This window comes from Leptonotus elevatus, chromosome 18 (assembly GCF_054856555.1).
Source record: "Leptonotus elevatus isolate MCC_2025b chromosome 18, RoL_Lele_1.0, whole genome shotgun sequence".
NCBI classification, from domain to species: Eukaryota; Metazoa; Chordata; class Actinopteri; order Syngnathiformes; family Syngnathidae; genus Leptonotus; species Leptonotus elevatus.
Genome location: NC_141256.1, coordinates 17611136 through 17634137, shown reverse-complemented (window position 1 = coordinate 17634137; position 23002 = coordinate 17611136). Strand labels below are relative to the sequence as shown.

General features: G+C 48.0%; 2 protein-coding genes across 2 annotated transcripts; both read left to right on the top strand.

Annotated features, from left to right (window-relative positions):
• The first annotated feature begins 2977 nt into the window (after window positions 1-2977).
• LOC147159019 (adenylate cyclase type 8) lies at window positions 2978-12806 on the top strand. Its single transcript, XM_086060871.1, has 21 exons — window positions 2978-3302; window positions 4147-4374; window positions 4453-5190; window positions 5283-5432; window positions 5519-5649; window positions 5740-5851; window positions 5927-6054; window positions 6122-6280; window positions 6368-6596; window positions 6673-6843; window positions 7798-7898; window positions 7986-8187; window positions 8256-8348; window positions 8420-8580; window positions 9501-9582; window positions 9650-9808; window positions 10053-10199; window positions 10711-10803; window positions 10875-10989; window positions 11099-11301; window positions 11850-12806. Exons 2-21 carry the CDS (start codon window positions 4219-4221, stop codon window positions 12066-12068), a joined length of 3549 nt encoding a protein of 1182 aa, XP_085916997.1. The 5' UTR covers window positions 2978-3302; window positions 4147-4218; the 3' UTR covers window positions 12069-12806.
• A 492-nt stretch (window positions 12807-13298) lies between these two features.
• On the top strand, window positions 13299-22525 carry parp1 (poly (ADP-ribose) polymerase 1). The gene is made up of 23 exons (XM_086061629.1): window positions 13299-13933; window positions 15402-15567; window positions 15651-15766; window positions 16073-16287; window positions 16971-17061; window positions 17129-17245; window positions 17318-17494; window positions 17660-17825; window positions 17901-18041; window positions 18132-18395; window positions 18455-18520; window positions 18592-18724; window positions 18805-19000; window positions 19082-19210; window positions 19291-19374; window positions 20299-20421; window positions 20537-20665; window positions 20737-20835; window positions 20943-21095; window positions 21178-21305; window positions 21382-21443; window positions 21792-21906; window positions 21980-22525. The coding sequence occupies exons 1-23, from the start codon at window positions 13811-13813 to the stop codon at window positions 22056-22058; spliced, it is 3072 nt and encodes a 1023-aa protein (XP_085917755.1). The 5' UTR covers window positions 13299-13810; the 3' UTR covers window positions 22059-22525.
• Window positions 22526-23002: the final 477 nt, after the last annotated feature.

The window sequence follows — 23002 nt, the reverse complement described above, 5'->3', positions numbered from 1 at the left end:
AAATGAAAAAGTGCTGGTTTGAGCAGCATAAGAGTGACCAGAATGGTACAAATTCTGACGTCTGGAGACAAAGACACTTCCATCCATCTATTGTCTATCACTCGTGTCACTGGACGGCCTGTCCCGGCTGTCTTGTGGCGAGAGGTGATGCCGGTAAACCCTGCAGGACTGGTCGCTCACATTCCCGCTTCCAAAACTCACATACGTGTTTGTGGAATGCGAGTGGAAACCAGATAACATGGCGAGGTATGTTATGGCTTGCTTGAGTTTTCCATTATGGCTCACCTGTCATGCTGAATGTCAGCCACAAGATGGCGGTGCACCTCCAGCGTCACAGAGGCGGGAAGGAGTCAGACACTCGGGCGCCCTGACTGACGCTTACGCCGGCCTTGGACACTCAGGAAAACCGCGGGATGTCCCTTGGCCTGCGGAAGTCGCGGGTAAACCAAAATGAGCCGACTATGTGAACAGGCTAACGTCACTAAGAACATGACAATATATATACATATGTATCGCACATGTATACTGTCGTTTACGCATTACGACGTTAATGCGGTTGAAGTATTCTGACCGAAATAGTGAATGAGAACTAGCTAGTACTGTATAGTAAATGCGTGGCTGTGTTTGGCTTGTCATTTTAGTTTACATTTGCACACCTTCGGTGTTTTAAAACATTCGTTTTGCTTTATCCGTCAACAGAACTACCGTCATAGACACGTGAAATCGTGTCTACGATAAAAATGTCATCGATAGTGTGTCACTAACCAAGCTCTGCTTAGCTAACCATTAACTAAACCATCTCAACCACTGTCAACATTGACTAAATTACTACTCACCATTAAATGACGATAATTGACAACGTGTAGCGACTCTTTTTCGAGAAGTTGGGCTTTCCACCAGCCAGGAAAAAAATAAATAAAGTGTTTTGTTGTTTCAAGCGAGCGAGCGAGCAAGCGATACAAGCGCACAGCTGCGCTACTCGCTCACCGGTAAACGTGAGTCAGCCCAGCACGACTTTGAAAGGAGCTCATTTGAATACATGCACTTCACTTTCATGCGGATAGACGTCACAAAAAGCAATGCTTCTCGAGCAAAATTCTCTCAAATCAATTCAAATCACCTTGTGAGTGAAACATAAAGGTCATGGATACATCATATCGGTGTTGTATTTAAATTCAAGTTCCAAGCTTGCGAATGCTGATTTTCGTTCCCCTCCACTTGATGGCAGCAGTGAGTCGGGATGATACTACCGGAAGTGTTCTTTATAGACGTCTCGCTTTACGACGGCGCCCCGGCGTAACAATAATTAGGCATGATGATAAATAATAGTAGTACAAATCTAGATTTACCCGTTTACACAAATATAGTCATTGCAAGTAAGGAGTTTACTTTTACTGTGCTTTCATTTGCTGAAAGATTCATTCATATCAGTCTTTTTTCTTCTTCTTTTTCAATTTAAGACGTTTTATTTGTTTTGGGCAGAAATCAAATTCCATACGATCTGCTGTACCTTCCTACACAAGATCATATTGTACATGCCAAAATAACACTCACTTCTCACATACACTATACCAACAATAACTCACAGTGAGGGCTGTTTGTTTGTTTTGTGTGTGTGTTTTTTTGTTGTTGAGAGGTTCATGTTGTTTTGGGCCTATATATGGCACCTCATACTATTCTCCTTTTGATTGTTTTATCTCTATTGCCTACAATGGTTTTTCATACAATTGCTAACATTGTATTTACAGTACTTATGATTTTACTGGGCAGCATGGTGGGTAAGCCATTAATTAGCACATCCGCCTGGCAGTTCTGAGTTTGGAGTCATTTTGAGCACTATTACGTACCACGGCCATTTACAGTACGATTTGTCCTTAATAACAAAGCCAAAGACAAATTAAAAAGCGCTATGCTCAGCAGCACTCATGGAGGCAAAAGTGTCAGCCTGTTTGACAGTGAGCTGATTAGCGCGCAGCCAAAGACATTTGCCTCAATACCAATTAGCTGCCAGGGCTTGTCAAGTTCACAGGTCGAGCCATCCGAAGGCCGGGTCGGGGGCCGCATACGGCCGGTGCAATTTTTTATTTCTGGCCTGTACAATTCTAAAAACATCAAATATCACCCCAAAAAAAGAACTTTTCTCAGACACTGGTTCAGAACGTGTACAATGTGTAGTAAAGATGATTGACAAACCTATTTGCAAGTTGCACCGACTTAAACAAACACAGTTGTGCTCATAATTGTACATGAGTTCAAGAAAACACAAGTGATAAAGCCAAACACATTTATTTTTTAAAATATGATTCAAATTAAACTAAGGCATTTCAGAATTTTTAAACAAAACATTAAAAAAATGAGAGAGCGTCTATTCGGCCATCGGTCGTATTTTGCCCCAAATTGGCAATATTGGACACATTTGGCCAAGCTGTCTAAACTGCCGAACACATTTGTGCCAAGTGTAATACCAACATGGCTGCGGACGGCAATAATCGGGCTAATTGCCTTAAGGTCCGCTCGGGTCTATTTTTAGAGGTACGCTTCTCAGTCGCCTTGGTCTGAGCTGCTGTCACATTGAGACAGATGGGATCGTGTTGGACAAGCTTTTGTGTGTTGTACTGGAACCGGCTTACAGGCCATGGAGATCTTGGTGCAGCACTTTCTGCCTTTCCTCAAGTCCAATCAATAATTAAGAAAAGCATATTTGTGAACATCACATTGAAAAACATGCTTCTTACTTGACTCGTCCCGTAAATGTAGTAAAGAGGTGCAGTAGCTGCAGCTCCATCTGCTTATTATGGTTCCACCATCACACAAGCATTTGTACAAAAAAAAAAGGCAACCTCTGAAATAAACGCCTTACTTGCGGGGGTAAAAGAGAGAGAGAGAGAGAGCAAGAGAGAGAGAGAGAGAGAGAGTGGCCTGAGCTTTGCCGAGCAGAGCCGAGAGAATGGCTGCTGACTAATTAATCCTCTTTTCACTCCTGAGTGGCGCTACGCTGCTTCCTGACAGTTATGGACTTCCTTTGCAAACAGGTGCTGATCTACAATCCTGCCGGAAGCACTCCACGTTCTCCGTCTCGACCACACGCTTGTCCTCCCATGTTAGTCCGTTTTGGATAAAGTCATTGATTGTTTATGAACATTGTTTTCCCGTTTGCTGGATTCTGCCAGAAGTTTTGCATCCTTGTATGGATCGTACGCTATGCGATCCGGGAAAAATGGATTGTGACGGGCCGGCTGCCGACATCGAGGCTAAACCTGAACACGAGTGGCAGCGGATACAGCAAATGCAAAACAGTACAGGTAAGTTTGGCGGGCGTGACTTGTGTTGACCCATGCAACCCTTTGTAATCTATGGAAGTGCATCCTTGAAAATGCAGGTCAAGACGGTAGGACATGTTCTGCTATATTAGGGAGGTCTGTATTCAGAGACGGTGCGGGAAGCGGCCTGGTGACAATGGGAGTGACTTACATTTGGAAGCAGAGCCACCTGGAGGAGTTTTAACTGTGGGGCATTAGCCAGCTCATGTCTATATCTGGCCACCAGATTCAGAAGCTTCTGGCGGCACGTGGACTCAAGCAGATGGTCCAATCTGGTCTTCTGCACACTGTCGTGTCCCCGTGTGAAAATAGGTCTTTGCTATGTCCCGCTTTGCTGCTCTTTTTGTTGTTTGTAATTCAGAAACTAGTATTTATTTCAAAAATGTCAATGAAGATGAAAATTCATTTGTCTCTTCGTCTGAACAAAAACTGAATACCTTCCTCTGTAACTCAAGAGTCGTGTTTTTGACTTCATATTGAACTGCTTCATGTTTGGACATTTCTTCAATTTGGTGTTTAGAGTCATACATCGGGCCACCCATGACCTTTTCTTGTAGTTTGCTCTTCAGATTTGGTAGTTTTCCTCCCTCAATTGCAAATAAAATATCAGAAACATACATGCATGTCATGACAATAGATACAAAAGGTTTGGTACCCGATATTGAGCTCTGAGGGACTCCACACACAGAACAGCACTTTGGTCATTGTTTCCTATTGCCTCAGTAAGTCATTCAGTATAAAAGGTAGAATGTTCCAGAACATGCAATTGAAGAGCACGAGAGGTGATTATGCCTTGTGACTGAATGACATTTTTCTCACCCAAAAGGTCTTCGGCCTCGTCCAGGCCAGCGTCTTGATTGGATCTGACGACGCCAGCGACTGAAGCCAGCTCCGTGCTATGGTGACTTTTTCAGAGACAACTCAGGTCTCCCCGATGGAACTGCGCGAGCCCCCTTGCCTGACGGCCACCCTGTCCCCGGGGCTCCGGCGTAAAAAGATGCTGTGGCAGAATGCTGTCAAGCACATCATCATCCAGCAGGAGCTCAACGCTCAGGTGAACGATTGCTCCCGCAGTTGTCCTCAATCAGGTTCTTGGAAGAACTAAACAGTATTTCATGACTCTGGGTGACAGGTGGGCGTGGAGCCAGCTCGCAAAATCTTCGTGACGGACGCCTACATGGAAGAAATCAACCGGCAGATCCGCAGCAAGGCCTCACGTGGAGTCAAGCGGCGCTCGTCCACATTTCGAGTCCACCCTTCCCACCTCCGTGGTTCTATGAGCCACAGTATGGGAGGCTCGAGCGGGAACGAGTACGCCAGCGACGCCGACTTCTTTGTGCACTGGGGCCGCATTATTCACGGTATCTACATACCCACCCTGAGGCACACCTTTAAGTCAAAAGACCTGGAAAAACTCTACCAGCAACACTCTTCTCACCAAAGACGCAACTCCTTAGCCATCACCAATGTGATCGATGCTATGGCCAAGCTGCAAATCCTGGTTTTGTACCTGGCTTTGGCACCTGAGGAGGTGACGGAACCCCTACGAGGGTGCTTGACGTGCGCCTTCATGGTGTTTGCCATCGCGCTGTGCATTGTCGTGCTAACCTTTAGGGACTCCATGTCGCCGAGGTGGCTTCATTACGCCGGCCTGGCCAGCTGGCTGTCGCAGACCGCGCAGGTACTGGGAGGCCTGGCATACGGGCTGGAAAAAGACCCGTCCTGGTACCTTTTGTTCTCGCTGTTTGCCACGTACACGCTGCTGCCGTTACCTCTTCTGTGGGCCATGTGTGCCGGTTCACTGACGTCGGCGTTGCATCTAATAGTGGAGATCATATGCTTCCAGAACGATAGCGTACTTTTGAGAAAGGTGAGGGAAGCATTCTTCAAGCGTTAGACCCTCGTTCTTCATACTTTGGACATTCGTGCAGGTAAACGAAGTGAAACTTTTTTGGGTTGTAGGTTTTTGCCAAAGGCCTTCTGTACCTGGGCATGAACACAGCCGGATTCTTCATTCACTACCTGACAGATCATTCGCAGCGACAGGTGTTCCTAGAAACGCGGCGTTGCATCGAAGGTCGCCTCAAGCTGGAGCAGGAGAACCAGAGACAGGTCGGATGACGGCATTTTAGCAATGCTTACCGGGTAGGATCTGATGATATCTGGCCTTCATGTTCTCTCACATTTCTTCACCATAGGAGCGTCTAGTGTTGTCCATCTTGCCCCGGTTTGTAGCCTTGGAAATGATTGCCGACATGAGTTCGATGGAAGATGAGCTTATTCCTCAAGAGTTTCACAAGATTTACATTCACCAGTACAAAGACGTCAGGTAAGCACAAAAGCGGCATTTTTTTTACAGAACCTGATTTCTTATGGAGCTAGTCTGTCAGGTCTTGATGTTGGTTTCTCTTGTCTGCAGCATCCTTTTTGCAGATATCAAGGGCTTTACTCTGTTATCCATGAACTTGTCAGCTCAGGATTTGGTCCGAACCCTCAACGAGCTCTTTGGACGCTTTGACCGTTTGGCCGAGGTAAGAACCTGAGCCGAATTTTCCTCAGATCTTGCTTCCATTTACTTTGTCGTCTTGGTCTTGTCTGTGTTACAGGAGCACCAGTGCCTGCGAATAAAGATACTTGGGGACTGTTACTATTGTGTGTCCGGGGTCCCAGAACCTCAGCGTGCCCACGCCCGCCACTGCGTGGAAATGGGGCTGGCTATGATCAACACCATACGGTCAGTCCGATTCTTGATGGGTTGCTACTGGAACACGTCTGATCCCGTTCCATCTTGCTGATGTCAGGTCTGTCCGCAAGCAGCTCAACTTCAACATGGACATGCGGATTGGCATCCATTCAGGCTCTGTCCTGTGCGGGGTGCTGGGTCTCCAGAAATGGCAGTTTGACGTTTGGTCTTGGGATGTTGGCATTGCCAACATGCTGGAGGCAGGCGGCATACCGGGGTGTGGATTTTCCCTGCTCGCTAGTACAATTGGAGAGCATTCATTGGAAGCGCTGCAGCTCACCGCTGATTTTCTTGACCTCAACAGGCGGATCCACATCTCCAAGGCTACCCTGGACTGCCTCGAAGGCACCTACAAAACCGAGGACGGGCATGGAGCTGACAGGAACGAGTTCCTGCGGCGACACAACATCGCCACGTTTCTCATTTGTCCTCAAGAGGACAAACATATCGACGAGCACAACGAGCCTCGCAAAGTCCAGAAAACTAGTCGGGCCCACGAAATTCCTTTCGGGAGCGCCATTGACATGAATAGTGTACGTTCTGTTGACAGCACCGGTGGCCTGGCGGCCCTCCCTGCACCGATCTGATCCATGGCATATTTCATTGTAGATCTTGGCATCGTTCACAAATGGATCGCTGCCCAACATTTGGCCGTCCACCTCCAAGGAAATCAACCAACGCATCAAACACGCCATCGAGGTTCGCAGCAGCGAGCGTATGCATAAGGAACATATCACGCCTCTGTCTCTGGTCTTCAAGGACACACACATTGAGGACAAGGTATGGATGTCGATTTTTTTTTTTAGACGGCAATGCTTTTTTGGTGTGAGGCGTGAGGGGCGGCGTTCCTTGGTCTGCGGATGCTGTATTGGACTGTTGTGTTGTTGTTCGCAGCTCTGGGTAGTGACCGAAAGGACAAGATTGCAAATATGAATTGAGTTACCTTCACAGTGCGTCCGTGGCTACTGCTACCGGACGCATCCTTGTGGAGGTGTTCCAAGCATGTCTCCCACCAGCGCGAGACTTCCCGGAAGACCTAGAAAGAAGGAGTGTGAGAGATAGGGAGGCAATCTGTCTGATCCAGGTGACTTCGGGGTCACCAGGAATAGGATTTTCTTCCTCTTCCTGGCTTTTTCCTATTCAGGGTCCCCAAGCCTTCTCCTTTTTTTTACAGACCGATGCCCTTTCTGACTCCAGACCTCTTATCCGGGCTCCTGAAACTCTGCCACGTGATCATCCTGTCTTAGATGGCTTTGACACGTTATAGAAGTCCCACTTAGGTCGTCACATCGATACTCAAGGGTTTTCCTCAGGAATTGGATACCGTACAAATACAATCTACGTATGAAGTCACTGGTTTCTCTGTGTCATAGAGGAAGATCTGGAGCACCACAACCTTAGTTAGATGTTAGACACCTCCATTCACTTTGAATCTTAAATGGCAATCTTAGCAAGACAGCATCAAGCTGACTTTGGGTGATTTTTGTGGAATGTGCGCTAGTCTCCCGTACATGCAGTGGGAGAACTTGCAAACTGGAGTCCAGTACCACTTGTCCACCGTGCTGCTCCCTTCCTTACAAAGACATTCTGTTCTGGCAAATTGCCTGCTTCCTGGCAAAGAGTTTGGGGCTTGATGGGCTCATGAGTCCACCGTCTATGCGGTGTCCAGTATGTACGGTAAATGTCTGTGCTAATGGTGTTTGACATGCAATCCTCTTTTGTGAATGACTTCAGTTTTCCCAGATGAGAGACGAAATGTTCAACTCCAACTTGCTCTGCTCCTTCATCCTGCTCCTCTTTGTCATGGCCGCCCAGGCCCTCATCCCCGCCCCCAGGTTGGGAATTGCCAACTCTCGATGAATCTTGAAATGTTCATTCCTGAGGTCTGCTTTTGATCATTTCCTTGCCCCCCCCCCCCCCAGGCTGATTCCAGCCATCCTGCAGTTTTCCCTGTTTTTGCTCACCTACTCGCTGCTGCTGCTGTTGGTGCTTGCGGAGGAGTTCAAGTGGAGTCCCGCCACACTGCAGCAATTGTGCTGCTGGATCCATGAGAACAACAGCGCTCGCAACACGCTCACCCTCACCGCTGTGGTCATCAACTTTGGTTTAGCCTCCACCGACATTGTGAGAGGTCACCTGAAAGTGCACAGAGAGGCGATCGTTTCCTTGCTGACTTTTTTGTATGCGTTTAGCTGTGGTGCATTCTCACGGACACGGAATTGGCTCACGAGATGGAAAGGGCAAACGTGGCTTCGCGTTCACTCACTGTGTGTTCGTACCCGGAGGTAATTGTTCTCATTTCGCAGAAGTGCACGTCCTTCCAAACTTGGAGCTTGAATATATTTCTCTTCTTCAGGTGTTTGTGCTGAGCGGCGTGATCGCCATGGTGACGTGCGCCGTCTTTCTTCGTCTCAACTCGCTGCTGAAGCTGGCCGTGCTGCTGCTGGCCGTGGCCGTCTATTCCTACCTCATCCACCTGGCCTTCCTCAGTCTCGCGCGCCAGGACGTCACGCACAGGTCGGAGACCAGTAGGGATGCAACCATAACCACAATATCGCAATTTCCCCATATTTAAATGAGCACAATATCGTCATGTCACGATATTAAAGGCGGCTCATCTGTTTAAAAAAGCGATGTAGTATCCATGTGTGCAGTTCTAGCACCCACTGGTGGTTAATTTACTTTAGTGCACTTTCATTTGAATTAGGAATGTTTTGGCCACTGTGGCAGTTATGACTCCCATAAATCAGTCATAGCAGCAAATATTTGTCAGCATCTCTGTATAAAAACAGGACTTTTGGCCCAACACAGCACGGTGAAGCGCGTAGATACTTTGTGCCAGTCGGAGCACATGACAGTGACATGTGACATGACATGATATGGCCAAGTCGATTTCTGCGTCACTATGATGTACAAAAACACAATATTCTGCTTCTTTTTTTCCAATATGAGCTTCTTCTTTTTTTGTTTTGATATCGCCAACCTTGCCACTATATCGTGATCATTATCGGATTGTGATGTTTGGATATGGTTACATAGTAACTGCATGCTGAGCATTCTTGATATCGACAAGGGCCATAAAATGGTGTTAAGATAGGGCAGTCCTGTTCTTTAGTGTTTCTGGGTCCAGGTTTATATGAAATATATCACAGATTTGGACCTGTTGTGGGTGGTTATGTCCCCCGGCTGATGATGCGATTGGCTGATTGTCCAACGAGTACCGGGCAGCTTGATGAGCTCGTGGTTAGCACGTTTGCCTCAATGTTGTGAGTGTGAGGATTCAAATAAATAATCATAGTTATCTTTGAAAAGGATGGTTTTAGTTGTTATCTTAGTGCTAGCGTACCTAATGAAGTGTCCAGCGAGTGTCTTTATCAGTCCAAATGAGATTTGTTGTTGTTGTTGTTGTTGTTGTTGTGTGTTCCAAACCTGCACAGGTCTCACTATGCGAGGAGGAAAGGGATCGCCATCCTCCTCTTGGTCATGTTCATCGTGGCGGTCTTCTACAACGGACGGCAGGTACTGCTGACATTGTCAATTTCTGGGCAATTGAGGTGAGCGAGTGCCGCTTGTATTTGCTCCGCAGTGGGAAGCCACGGCCAGGCAGGACTTCCTGTGGCGTCTTCAGGCTCAGCAGGAAGTGGAGGACATGAGGGAGCTGCGGGAGCACAATGAATGTCTCCTGCACAATATTCTGCCCGTGCATGTGGCCCGACACTTCTTGGACCGCAGCAAGAACGATGAGGTGCGCGTTCAACCTCGCTCTGCCGCCTCCCCCCGCTATTCGTTGGCCCGACCCTCCCTGCCTTGTGCTCTTCTTTGCAGCAATCTTTTTCTTGTTTTTCTTCAATCGTCCGCCAGCATTGAAATGAATGCAAATGCCATTGATTGGATAGAAGTTTTCAAATTGTCGTTGCTGTTTGAAGCGAAGCAATGGCATTTTTGAATCCATCGTGTGCAGGCAACGAAGAGTCCTGTTTTGTTTGCAGGAGCTTTACTCGCAGTCCTACGATGAGGTGGGAGTGATGTTTGCATCGATTGCCGGCTTCAATGAGTATTTTGAGCAAAAGGAGATCGGACATGAAGGCGTGGATTGCCTCCGACTCCTCAACGAGATCATCGCTGGCTTCGACGAGGTGAGCGAGCGACAGATGTTTAATGAGGTTGGTTTAAGGTTAAGCTTAGGTCAAGGCGGGTTTTTAGTTGGGGTTAGCGCTAGCACCAAATGGAAGCTAGGCTTAGGTTAGAATTTCCGCTTCAGGGTTTGGTGTTTTGCCTCGTTGGGGCTAAGATTGAAGATGGAAATGTGCTTCAAAACAGATTCCAAATGTTTGACAATTATTGAAGAATATGCAAAGACAGAACACGATGTAGTACTCAGATGTCTCAAAACGTCTCTTACGATAGCACATTAGAGTGCCTTGTTGTCAGTGCATGCAGGCCATGGAGGGAAAGACAAACGAGTCAGGATGGAGATTTTTTGTTTTGGGTCCAACTTGCCAGCCAGCATTTAGAGTGCCTCGTTGCCAGCCGTGAGTGCGCGCAGGTCAAGGAGCAGACGAGTGTCAAAAAGAATGGCGTACGCCTGTTCTGTGTAAACAAATTGAAACGATGCCTTTGGTCTGGAGTAAAAGTTTTCCGTTCTAGCTGCTGGAGGAGTCCTACTTCCATTATGTGGAGAAGATCAAGACCATAGGCAGCTGCTATATGGCCGCCTCCGGTCTCGCGCCGGACAAACAGGTGGGAGAGACACGCCGCTAACCTTCCTATCCATGCGCTGCTGTCTGACTCCGTCCGTCCGTCTTTTTCAGACGTCGATGGACGAATGGAATCACTTGAGCGAACTGGTTCTGTTTGCGTTGGCGATGCAAGAGACCTTGAAGGAGATCAACCGGCACTCTGCCAAAGACTTTCAGCTGCGTGTCGGTAAGTCGCCGAGCGCGTCCGCGGGCTGCGTTGACCGCGTGTCCGCAAACGCTTCTCGTGGCGCAGACGCGTCGTGCCGCGCTGTATGTGACCGGGATCCGTGGCTTAGGCATCGCCCACGGGCCGGTGGTGGCGGGTGTGATCGGCGCCAGCAAACCGCAGTACGACATCTGGGGCTCCACGGTGAACTTGGCCAGCCGCATGGACAGCACGGGGGTGAGCGGACGCATCCAGGTGCCCGAGGTCACCCGCAGGATTCTGGCAGAGTGGGGCTTCGTCTTGGAGCTGCGTGGGGAAATCTTTGTCAAGGGGGTGAGTGCGGCCAAAGGCCCGTGGACCATCTCCGCTTGCTCCGATTGCTTGCTTGGATGTGGGACGGTTGCTCAATAAAGCGCACGGGGACCGTGGTAGTCAAGTCATCATGGAATATACTGTACGCGTCAATCTTAATGGTGGCAACGCCAATTCAAAACGAGCTAACTCACTGACTAGCTAAATGACCCACGACTGTACTCAACGAACGACCAATGAATCGACTTACTAAGCATGTGACCGACGGACGGACGGACTTGCAAACTAAGCAACTGTCTCATTAACTAATTGCCTGACAAATTGACTCGTACTACCTCACTGACCGATTGACTAACTGAAGGGTTTACTCACTAACCGACTCACAGACTGACCTCTCATTGGCTAACTAACTGACTGATTGAACAAACTAATTCACAGACTGAGTAACTTATGAACTGACTGTCATAAGTGCAGGATGCTTTGGAAAGCAACGCGACGGGGCCACCTCGTGGTGCATTCAGTGTCCACTCGCCTGTCTGAGGCAATGTGACGTGTGTCCTTCCGCGCAGGTGAGCGAGTACCAGGGCAAGATGCGCACCTACTTCATCAGCACCATGCGCAGCAAGCGAGCCAACGCCGCCACGGACGGACGCCCCGGAGGCAAAATGGAGGGCCGCATGACGCTGGCGGGCGTCGTCTTCGGTCTGGTCCAGGCCAGACACAAGGACACGTTGAGGGAGAGCAACGGGGGGGGCTTCGCTTTGTCAACGGGCGCCCTCAAGTGCTGATGATGAGCGGCAATCCACGCGCGGGAACCGTACAGGAAACGCTGCCATGAATGCTGTTGGAACTGCACTTTAAAGCATCATTTCCGGTGCTTTAAATTGTGACAATGAAGAAATTGGCCATATTACAAGGCCAATCGTCTTCTTACCTGCAAGCCAAAAACACGGAATACCTCAACAACAACCACAACAACCTCAACCTTTTCAATGAGCTAGATAGTTGTTGTTGTTTTGTTTTTAATGCTTGATCCTTATCGGTATGTGTTTTTAAAAAGTACGTTTTCATTATTTTGTATCAACAGGCTCATTTCCTCGATAGAAGGACTGTCTTTCATTTGATCCACGAATCTCAGACACCACTTCAAGTCAAGCTACATGTTTTGAAATTCACCCCACCCCAAATTCATTTCAAGAAAAACAACTTTCTACTTTAATCACAACCGTTTTTCCATCACAATTAATTGGACCCTAAGATTCTTATGTTGTTTTTTTACACTCATCGTAAGTGAATCTCAAATGTATGTGCTGTCAGAAATAGGAAACTTTACTGAAAATAAAACATTTTAAATGTGTATTTTAGATGCAATGATTTATCGGCAACTATTCGATTATTAATAGCCTTAGCCTATACTTCTTTTCTTTTCTTTTTTATAATCGATGAATTGTTCAGATACATTTTTTGTTTTTTTGTTTTGAAATTGGATGGAAATTACAACTTTTTTAAAATATAAATATATATATATATATATATATATATATATATATATATATATATATATATATATATATATATATATATATATATATATATATATATATATATGAGTAGGCTATTCCATTGACCAACAAAATAAGAGACTGATTACTCAATTATTAAAATAATATTTTAGTTGCAGGCTGCAGCTCTAGTGTATTTGTTTTTTGAATCATGTATGCAGATTTCCATCACTGAGAAACATATAACTGGCCAAGTGTAACCTGCAATAAATGTGTTGAAGTGGATACGATGATTGCGTTTTTATTGGGTTTGTTTCTGAAGTTGTAAAAAAAAAAAACGTGCAAGCACGCCGGTGGTTTCTGTTCACGACGCATTACGGACGTTGAGGTAAAAGTGAAAGCTAATCGAGCGAGCTGTTCCTGTCGCTTGTGGACGATTACGCTCCACTCGATTAGTGCTGTCTGCGGCGGGGCCTGATCGTCTATTCATTACAGATGGATCATAAAGTGGAAATGATGCCAATCGTGTTATCATGCTGTTATTTCGTGCTTATTTGAAGGCTTTCACTTCAAAATGATAATTATGAACCAACAATTGCAATAATGAATTGATCACGTCGATGTCGGAACCTGATAAAGAATCTGCCTTTAATCGCCACTAGACAAATACGATCCTTTAGAACTTGGAATTAGTGAAACGGTTGATTTTGATGAGCTTGCTATAAGAGTGGCGAAGCACGCGAGGAATTATTTGAGAAAATGTTGCGTTGGGAAGCGTAAACATGGAGGCAGACGTTCGCGTTTGGCGTCGGACTGTGAAAAGCGATGGAGAATGAGCCCTCCTGTTTTGATTGCTCTCTCTCTCTCTCTCTCTCTCTCTCTCGCTCTCTCTCGCTCTCTTTGAGCAGGCCAGCACTCAAGCACGCGGGCTTTGCGCCTCTGATCTGATTGTTGTCTGCCTGGCTGCCTAACAGCGAACTTTTGCCAGCTTTCTCTTCGTCACTTTTCCGGACAAAAAGAAAAGAAACATGGCGGAGGGTCAAGAGGACAAGCTGTACAAGGCCGAGTACGCCAAGAGCGGCCGCGCGTCGTGCAAGAAGTGCAAAGAAAACATCGCCAAAGACTCGCTCCGAATGGCCATCATGGTGCAGGTAGCGTCGGCCGGCGGCGATTCTCAAAGCAGGAACACTCCAGCTAAGCGGCTAACCGCCACCTAAGACCTTTTTTCGCGGGGGACAATATGGCGCGTTATCGTTGAATAAAGTTCACATTCTCTCGCCTTTAACGTACAGTTAAAGGCGTTTTTTCGTGTGTGTAAATGGGGCGTTCAATTGTGCAACGAAAAGAGAGGACAGTGAACGACGACAGCCTTTAAAAGCGATTCCATTTTCATCACACGTGCAAGATGGTTAAGGCCTAAAACGAAAGCATACATTTGATCACACCCCCAAAACATTTAGGAAGTGCTCTCTATAAAGCACGCTGGTCCTGGTTAGCCTCCATTTCGAACCGCCCGCTTGCACGCTTTGACACATTTTCACCGATGAAAAAACGTGTGATGAAAATGGACTTTTTATCAGGTTATGGTCGGAACAGCCAACAACTTTTATCGACAGCCTTCAATGCTGTTTGTTTTCACCCAGTAAGGGGCGTCACATTGCGGAAATATCACAAATGTTCGGAATTGTCAATAGAAGCACCCAGAGATGGGAAATCCTGGTCCAGAAACTAAGTTAAAAACAACAACAACCCTGTCACGGCTTGGCTTTACCTGCAGGTGTTTGTACACAACCGGCAGGTGAACGGGGTCATTACGTCGAGCAGCACCTGTGGCTAAAGCCAAACTCTGGTAGGGCTTTTTGCTTTCTTGAACCTGCTTTTAAGCATCTCCGGAAGCACCAAACCTACCACAAGAAAGGCTCGATTTCTCTCGTCATCAGGTTTCACCAAAACACTTGTTTCTGATCACATAGTCGAGAAAACGAGTGTTTGTGCTGTGCGGTTCCTGCCTCGCTTCAGCGCCTTTGTGACTTGGAAGTTTTCATTTTGTTTAGCCAAAGACAATCGGCTGTTGTCGGCATAACCATCCTAACCATAACCTTCAAGCGCAAGGTGGCAAGAAATGAACATATGTCAACATATGAACAGAGCGTGGTTCGAACCCACGACAGCACGTTCAGGACAATTGTGCTCACCACTCGGCCGCAAGCTGGTGCACGGGCGCGGAATTTGGACTTGTAGTTCTTGAGCGATTCACGGCAAAATAGCACTAGGTGGCGACGCGTTGCCGGTCGTGGCAAAATATGCACTTTGCTTGTGTAAAGGAACAAGAAGAAGCGTGACTTGGACTTGCTTTCGTGACACCTCAAACTATAAATGAACAGCAAGAGGTCGAAGCAACGTGCCATGATTGACGCTAAACGAGTATGAGGCGGCGTGCAACATTTTGGAATCTGGACGATTGCTTGGACAACTCTGTCGGCTTTAAACCGTCAAACTGAAGTTTTCCCTTTTGGAAATGACGTACTCGTGAGATTGTGCTGTGTCGTATCTCGGAATAAATGTATGGCGACGACGTGATCATGCCTGGCTTTTCTTTGCTCCTTTTCCTCGTGCCAGTCACCCATGTTCGATGGCAAGGTCCCACATTGGCATCACTTCTCCTGCTTCTGGCTGCGAGCGGCGGCCCAGTCGCCCTCCGACATCGACGGCTTCTCCGCCCTTCGCTGGGAAGACCAGGAGAAGGTCAAGAAGGCCATCGAAAGCGGCGGAGCTGCCGGAGGCGGTCGGTCCCCGTTCCCAGGCCTCGCGAAATTGCGCTCAAGCGGCCGCTCGTTGATCGCCGTTTGCTCTCGTCTTCCCTCGTAGGGAAAGGCGGTAAGAAAGGCGGCGCGGGAGGGGAGAAGACGCTCAACGGCTTTGCGGTGGAATACGCCAAATCCAACCGCAGCACTTGCAAAGGCTGCGAGATGAAAATAGAAAAGGTTTGTCGTCATGTTGGCCCGCTATCAAGATTGTTTTCTTGCCAAATCCCATTTCTATGTTCATCGCACCGCAGTCCATCCTCGATCCATGCGACTTGCCTTTTGTTTGGAATCCAAAGCAATCGTTCCCTCCGCAAATAAAAGTCACCAGTGGGCATCCCACCGACTTCTGGCTGGCAAAAACTGCTATTGCGCCACCAAACATCAAACAGTTGATGCTGGCTCTCCAAAATGGACGAGCGAGCGGAATGCGTAAGAAGTGCGATCATCGGGGCCGCCCGTTGACTTTTCCGGCTTAACCGGCAGGATCAGATCCGCGTGTCCAAGAAGACGGTGGACCCGGAGAAGCCTCAGCTGGGCCTGATCGACCGCTGGTACCACACGGCCTGCTTCGTGGGCCGCAGGGAGGAACTGGACTTCAAGGCCGAGTACTGCGGCGCCCAGCTCAAGGGCTTCAACACGCTGAGGTCCGAAGACAAGGACCAGCTCAAGAAGACGCTGCCGACGCTTCAAGGCCAAGGGTGAGAACAACCGCGCCGCCTCCTCGCCGCAAACGCGCCAAAACACAACCCTTCTCATATTTGCCTTTTTGGGCCCTTTCAAGTGGAGACATGTTTTTAGTAAGAATACAAAAAGAAAAGATCGTTTCGAAGTTGGCCTTCAACGCGCGTTATTGAGTAAACGAAGCCCGCTTGATAACGCAAACCAAATTAAGAAAAACGTTACCACAAGCAAAACCAAATATATATATATATATTTTTTTTTCATCAAGATACGGTACCTCAAGAATGACTTGAGGACTTTTGTCAACAAATCTATGCAAAAATGATAAGTAATATGTACAACCGTTTGAAATGAATGAAATATATTTTTTTAAAACAATGAACACAAAATATTTCAAGTGGACACAAATAAATAAATGACGATATTAAAAAGTGGGAAATATTTTTTATGAATGATAATGAAATATAACAAATCTGAAACTTTCTTCTTCTTCTTTTTTTAATATTTGACACAAATGCCACCAACTCGAAGCTTCAGTAGTATTTGTGAAAATAAATGTGACTATTTATATTGATTCAGAAATAAACATGGAAAATGAAGTCATTTTGACGTCGAAAATCTCATTTGCTATTTTGAGAAAGCAGAAAAGTTGTTTTTAATGTCAGAGCCCCAAAAAAAGACGTCTTTGCGCCTCTCGCAGGAAGCGCAAAAACGAAGAGGTGGACGGAGTGTCAAAGAAGCAGAAGAAGGAGGACGAAGAGGAGAAGAAGAAATTGGAAGAGCAGCTGAAGGTAACGTTGACTTGTGTTGCGCCGCGCGTGTCGCCGCTGCCCGCCGCTCACGCCAGTCTGGCGACAGGACCAAAGTCAGCTGATCTGGGGCATTAAAGACAAGCTGAAGAAGCATTGTTCCGTCAACGACATGAAGGAGCTGCTCATCGCGAACGGCCAGGAGGTCCCGTCGGGAGAGTCCAACGTGAGCGAGCGCCTCCCCCGCGACACGTTGGGCGGGAAAAAGCGTTTGGTCCCACCCGAGTGCCGTTGACAGGTGGTGGACAGCTTGGCCGACGGCATGGCCTTCGGCGCTCTGGAGCCGTGCGAGGCGTGCTCGGGTCACTTGCTCTTCAAGGGCGACGCCTACTACTGCACCGGCGACATCTCGGCCTGGACCAAGTGTGTCTACAGAACCAACAAGCCCGCACGCAAAGACTGGATCACACCCAAGGTACGGCCGGGGGGGTACGGCCGGGGGGGTACGGCATCACCAGTTATTTCTGTCAGTCAAATAAAAAAACCGGGATGATATTCCAGGAGACGTCTTTTGCTCCTCGTACATCACAACAAGCACCTTCGCATGTTCTCCAAACACGTGCACTATTTCCTGTTTTAGGAATTCCATGAGCTCGCTTTCCTGAAGAAGTTCACGTTCAAGCGCCAGGACCGAGTTTACCCCGAAGAGGAGGCGCCCGCTCCGAGCCAGCCCGCCGTCAAAGCCGAGCCTCTGGCCGGCGCCTCGGGCGCCCCCGCTCAGCCGCTGCCGGAGGGCGGAACCCCGGGTCGGTGGCCGCGGCGGACGTCCCCGGCGGGAACCGCGACTCCGTCTGACGGACGTGTTTGTGTTTGTTCCGCAGACAAACCTCTGAGCGGCATCAAAGTGTTGACGGTGGGCAAACTGACCAAGAATAAAGACGACATCAAGGCGGCCGTGGAGGAGCTGGGCGGGAAGATCAGCGGCGCCGTCAGCAAGGCCTCAATCTGCATCAGCACCAAGAGTGAGAAACTCCCCGGCACACGCTGGCCAAGTCGCTTTTGTTGCGTCAACGTGTCATGTCATGTCATGTCATGTCATGTGACGCTCGCAGAGGAGGTGGAGAAGATGGGCAAGAAAATGGAGGAGGCCAAAGAGGCGGGCCTGCGCGTGCTCTCCGAGGATTTCCTCACCGACGTCAAGTCGTCGGGCAAAACGCTCCAGGAGCTGCTCTCCCTGCACGCCATCTCGCCGTGGGGGGCCCAGGTCAAAGTGGAGGCCCCCCCGCCGACCGACGCCCCCGCGCCCTCCAAGTCGGGCGCCGCGGCCGCTGCCAAGAGCGGCGGCGGCCGCGGCGGCAGAGTCAAGGAGGAAGAAGGTAAAGCGCTCGGCGCGGATGGAAGCCGCCGACGTACTTGAAACTGATCCTCGTTGCAGGGAAGAGCAAAGCCAAGAAGATGAAGCTGACGGTGAAAGGAGGCGCCGCTGTCGATCCCGACTCAGGTAGGCTCACTTCAAATGCCGCGTCCGCATTTGTGGCCTCAACTTGATCTGTTTTCCGTCTCTGCCCTCAGGTCTGGAGAACAGCGCTCACGTTTTGGAGCAGAACGGCCAAATGTACAGCGCCACGCTGGGCCTGGTGGACATCACGCGGGGAACCAACTCCTACTACAAACTGCAGCTGCTGGAGGACGACGTGCACAAAAGGTCGGCGCCAGCCGTCCATTTTCGCACACGCTGCCCCCGGTGGCCGTCTTGCACACACCATTGATTTGCCTTGTGCGCAGGTACTGGGTGTTCCGTTCGTGGGGTCGAGTGGGCACCACCATCGGGGGCAACAAGTTGGAGAAAATCGCCGACAAGAACGCGGCGCTCAACAACTTCCTGTCGGTGTACAAGGAAAAGACGGGCAACGAGTGGGGAGCCTCCAACTTCACCAAGTACCCCAACAAGTTCTACCCGCTGGAGATCGACTACGGACAGGTTGGCCCCCCACAAGCGCACGCGCGCACGCACGCGCATGCCTCTTGGAAGCTGCCCTTGATACCATATTTGGAATGTCAGGACGAAGAAGCCGTCAAGCGGCTGACGGCCGCCGCCGGAACCAAGTCCAAGCTGGCCAAACCCGTCCAGGATCTCATCAAGCTCATCTTTGACGTGGAGAGCATGAAGAAGGCCATGGTGGAGTTTGAGGTTGGCCACTTTACACTTTCAGCTCGCGCTCAAACTCGGGCGCATCACCATGGCAACGTTTTCCTCGCTCCTCTTTTTAGATCGACCTCCAGAAGATGCCGCTCGGAAAACTGAGCAAGAGGCAAATTCAGAGCGCTTACGCTCTCCTCACACAAGTGCAGCAGGTCAGTCGACATTCCAAAAAAGAAAACAAAAAATTGAGCATGCTGCAGTTTGATGAGAAATAAAGAACAATTGGACACAATTGTTACCAAGAAATGCACCAAAATCAAGCAAAAGTCCCACAAAAGAAAGAAATATGGAACTTTTCTCCCCAAAATATCTTTACAGTAGCCTTTTTTATTTGACCATTTATGACTGAAATGTCTTCTAATTAGTTGATTAACACCTTAGCTGTTCACAATGGGCACTCCCGCCAATAGTTTTCAGACTGGATTCGGGTTCGAATTTCCCGCGTCCTGTTGCGCATGTGACTTCATGTGCGCGGAGTGTATGTGAAGAAGGTTATGTGCAGTTTCATCTTTCGTCAGCAGGTGGCAGTAGCAATTTGAAATGGAATCTTTTTTGTTCAGTAGCGGTAAGAAATTCAACATTTTACATTAATAACGTACAAATATTACAAGAATGTAGCAAGAGAAAAAGTAGATTTTAACTAACGATATTTGTAATATCACAACCCAAAAAATTTTTAATAATGAGAATAAAACATTCCAATTACAGAAGCAATGTAAAACTTTAATTGTGTCAGGTGGGAAAAAAAAGGCAATTTAACATGCAACAAATTGTCAATGTTATTTACGTTAAGGTGTTTTAGGTGAAGAAAACTAAAAGGCATGAATTGAGAGATGAAAAGCCTTGTTTGTCCTTTTTTTACAAAACAAATCAGCATTTCACAGAAATTAAATGATAAGAAAAACATGTACAGTATTGTGTTAAGAATAAAGCCATATTTAGGACAAACCAAACTATAATTTAATTAGAATGCAGTTGTCATTTTATTCATTTTTTTATAACTATGGGAAAAGAAGATGATATGGTAAAGGTCAAAAATAAAGGATATTACAGTTGTAATGTCTTCCTTGATCTAGGCGGTGTCGGACCATGTGGCCGAGTCGCACATTTTGGATCTGTCCAATCGCTTCTACACGCTGATCCCGCACGACTTTGGCATGAAGAAACCGCCGCTGCTCAGCAACCTGGAATACATTCAGGTACGCGCGCGCGCACGCACGCACGCACGCCGTCGCCATCCTCGTCTTTCCTTCTGCGCTCACACAAAAACCAGCGCAGGATTGACAATGTGCGCACGTGACGGCCGCCCGCCAGGCTAAAGTTCAGATGCTGGACAACCTGTTGGACATTGAAGTGGCTTACAGTCTGCTGAGGGGGGGCGCGCAGGACCACCAGAGCGATCCCATCGATATCAACTACGACAAACTCAAGACCGACATTGAGGTCAGGCCACACTTGGATTGCTGATTTCGTCTTTTTTGGCTCTTGCATATTTCCAAATGTTTGTTCCTCAGGTTGTGGACAAGAGCACGCAGGAGGCGGACATCATCTTGCAATATGTGAAGAACACGCACGCCGCCACGCACAACACGTATACACTGGAAGTACAAGAGGTAAGTCGCACCCGGGAGATGGGCGGGGCTTTCAAAGCGGCATTTCCGCACCGACCCGGAATCCGCAATGCGCGACGAGAAATGTTAAAGGGCCGCCGCGCTTTTAGATTTTCAAAATCAAGCGCGAAGAAGAACGCCAGCGCTTCCAGCCCTTCGAGGAGCTGCACAATCGCCAGCTGCTGTGGCACGGCTCGCGGACCACCAACTACGCCGGCATTCTGTCTCAGGGTCTTCGCATCGCCCCTCCGGAGGCGCCGGTGGTGAGAGATGCTTTTCTTTGTCCTTTTTCACGGCCGCCCATTTCCTCTTCTTCTCACATGGAACCAAATTGTGCCTTCTTAGACGGGTTACATGTTCGGCAAAGGCGTGTACTTTGCCGACATGGTGTCCAAGAGCGCCAACTACTGTCACACCTCGCAGTCGGACCCCGTTGGCATGCTGCTGCTCGCCGAGGTGGCCCTCGGCAACATGTGAGTGAGCGTTTGCGCGGCTGCCGCAAGAAGGCCACGCCCCACTGATATTGCAATTGTCTTGGCTTGATTGCAGGCACGAACTGAAAAAGGCCTCCCACATCAACAAACTACCAAAGGGCAAACACAGCGTCAAAGGTGCGACGCTCGCACAAAACCTTGCAATCTCACTTGTCACGTGACAAGAACATTTTCATTTGTCTTTAGAATCACTTTGAATCAGTCGTCATTACAAGAACAAAAGAAAGTGTTTGCAGCCAGCCAGCCAAAAATTCTACAAAGGAAAAATGGAGTCTGATAACATGACATATTCCCGATTTTGAGAAAAGCTTTTATGGACATCCACAACAGTATTTTGGCAGGAAGTCGTAAAGTAGAGTCCAATGTCGTCAATGATGGCGAAAGACGACATGTTGAAGGAAAGAAAAGTTGTCTGTTTTCAAGAAAGTGGCGGAGAGATCTTGTGGGTTTGGTCTTTCCTCGCAGGTTTGGGTCGAACCGCTCCCAAATCCAGCGCCAGCACCACTTTGGACGGCGTGGAAGTGCCGCTGGGCAAGGGCGCCAACACCAACATTGACGACACCAGCCTGCTGTACAACGAGTATCCTTTCCGCCCACGCCGCCACTTGATTATTAGCCGGCCCAGCTTTCCTTTTCCTGAGCCGTCGCCACAGATACATCGTGTACGACGTGGCCCAAATCAATCTCAAGTATCTCCTGAAGATCAAGTTCAACTACCCGACCTTGTGGTGAGCGCCATCGCTTCCGGGGGCCTGCCGTTGCTTCCCGTATTCTTTTTGTCCCTTTTCAGCGGGTTGGCTCGTTCGCAGATCCCGTTAGGAAATCCCCCTTTCAGGTTAATTGTGGGTGGGGGGATGGATTAGCTTTTTATGTTTTCCTTGTTGAAAGACAACGACTCGGATGCTAGATTTAGGGAAGTAGTGGGGGGGGGGGTACTTGAACGGGCTCACCACAGACAAAAACACGCCGCTGCAATAAAAGCATCATACTCATAAGTGATCGTCATACCCCACAAACATTTAAAGGACAAACGGTTCCCCTGGCCTGATTTATTAAAGGATTTGCGACCGACAAACTCACCAGGCCTGACTTCATTTTAAAATAGTGTACGCCAACCATTGACATGATGTATATATTTGCATTGTTTTTGTCTCTTCCTCACTAGCAAAAATTAATAAAATGCTCTTCCTAAGCAGCAATGTCCTGTGTTGTGTATGCCATTTACGGTCAGTTGCATCAATATTGCGACATGCTCACAATTCTCATTTTTTCACCACAACGGATTTGAAATAAAACGATCAACATGTTTTAGGCTATTTGCATCCAAATCGGCAATTGTTTGCGTAGATGCTTCCCAGCTTGTAAGGGACCAAAACGTTTAATTAACTTTTTTTTGTATCACTTTTTAATATTTTGTTACATATAACGTGTATGTTATTTCAAATGTCATCACTATGCGCCCTGTTGTTTTTCCTTTTTTTAAGACTAAAAAGGTTGTGCTTTACCTTGACTAGTTTCGGCGACGACTGCCGCCTTCCTCAGAAGCTTCAACAGGACGATATCGATTTGTAGACGAGATTATTTTTATTTATTTTTTTGCCATTCATCACTGCCTTTTCGTTTTTCTCATCTTGTGAACATGCATGCACAATCAGATTCAGGTCTGGTGATTGGCG

Coding starts and splice junctions, on each gene's coding strand:
- LOC147159019 (XM_086060871.1), top strand. CDS start 4,219: ATGGTGACTTTTTCAGAGACAACTCAGGTCTCCCCGATGGAACTGCGC. Junction 6,844..7,797: donor ACACACACATTGAGGACAAG/GTATGGATGTCG, acceptor GAATGACTTCAG/TTTTCCCAGATGAGAGACGA. Junction 7,899..7,985: donor GCCCTCATCCCCGCCCCCAG/GTTGGGAATTGC, acceptor CCCCCCCCCCAG/GCTGATTCCAGCCATCCTGC.
- parp1 (XM_086061629.1), top strand. CDS start 13,811: ATGGCGGAGGGTCAAGAGGACAAGCTGTACAAGGCCGAGTACGCCAAG. Junction 17,495..17,659: donor AAGACTGGATCACACCCAAG/GTACGGCCGGGG, acceptor TTCCTGTTTTAG/GAATTCCATGAGCTCGCTTT. Junction 21,096..21,177: donor CCCCTCCGGAGGCGCCGGTG/GTGAGAGATGCT, acceptor GTGCCTTCTTAG/ACGGGTTACATGTTCGGCAA.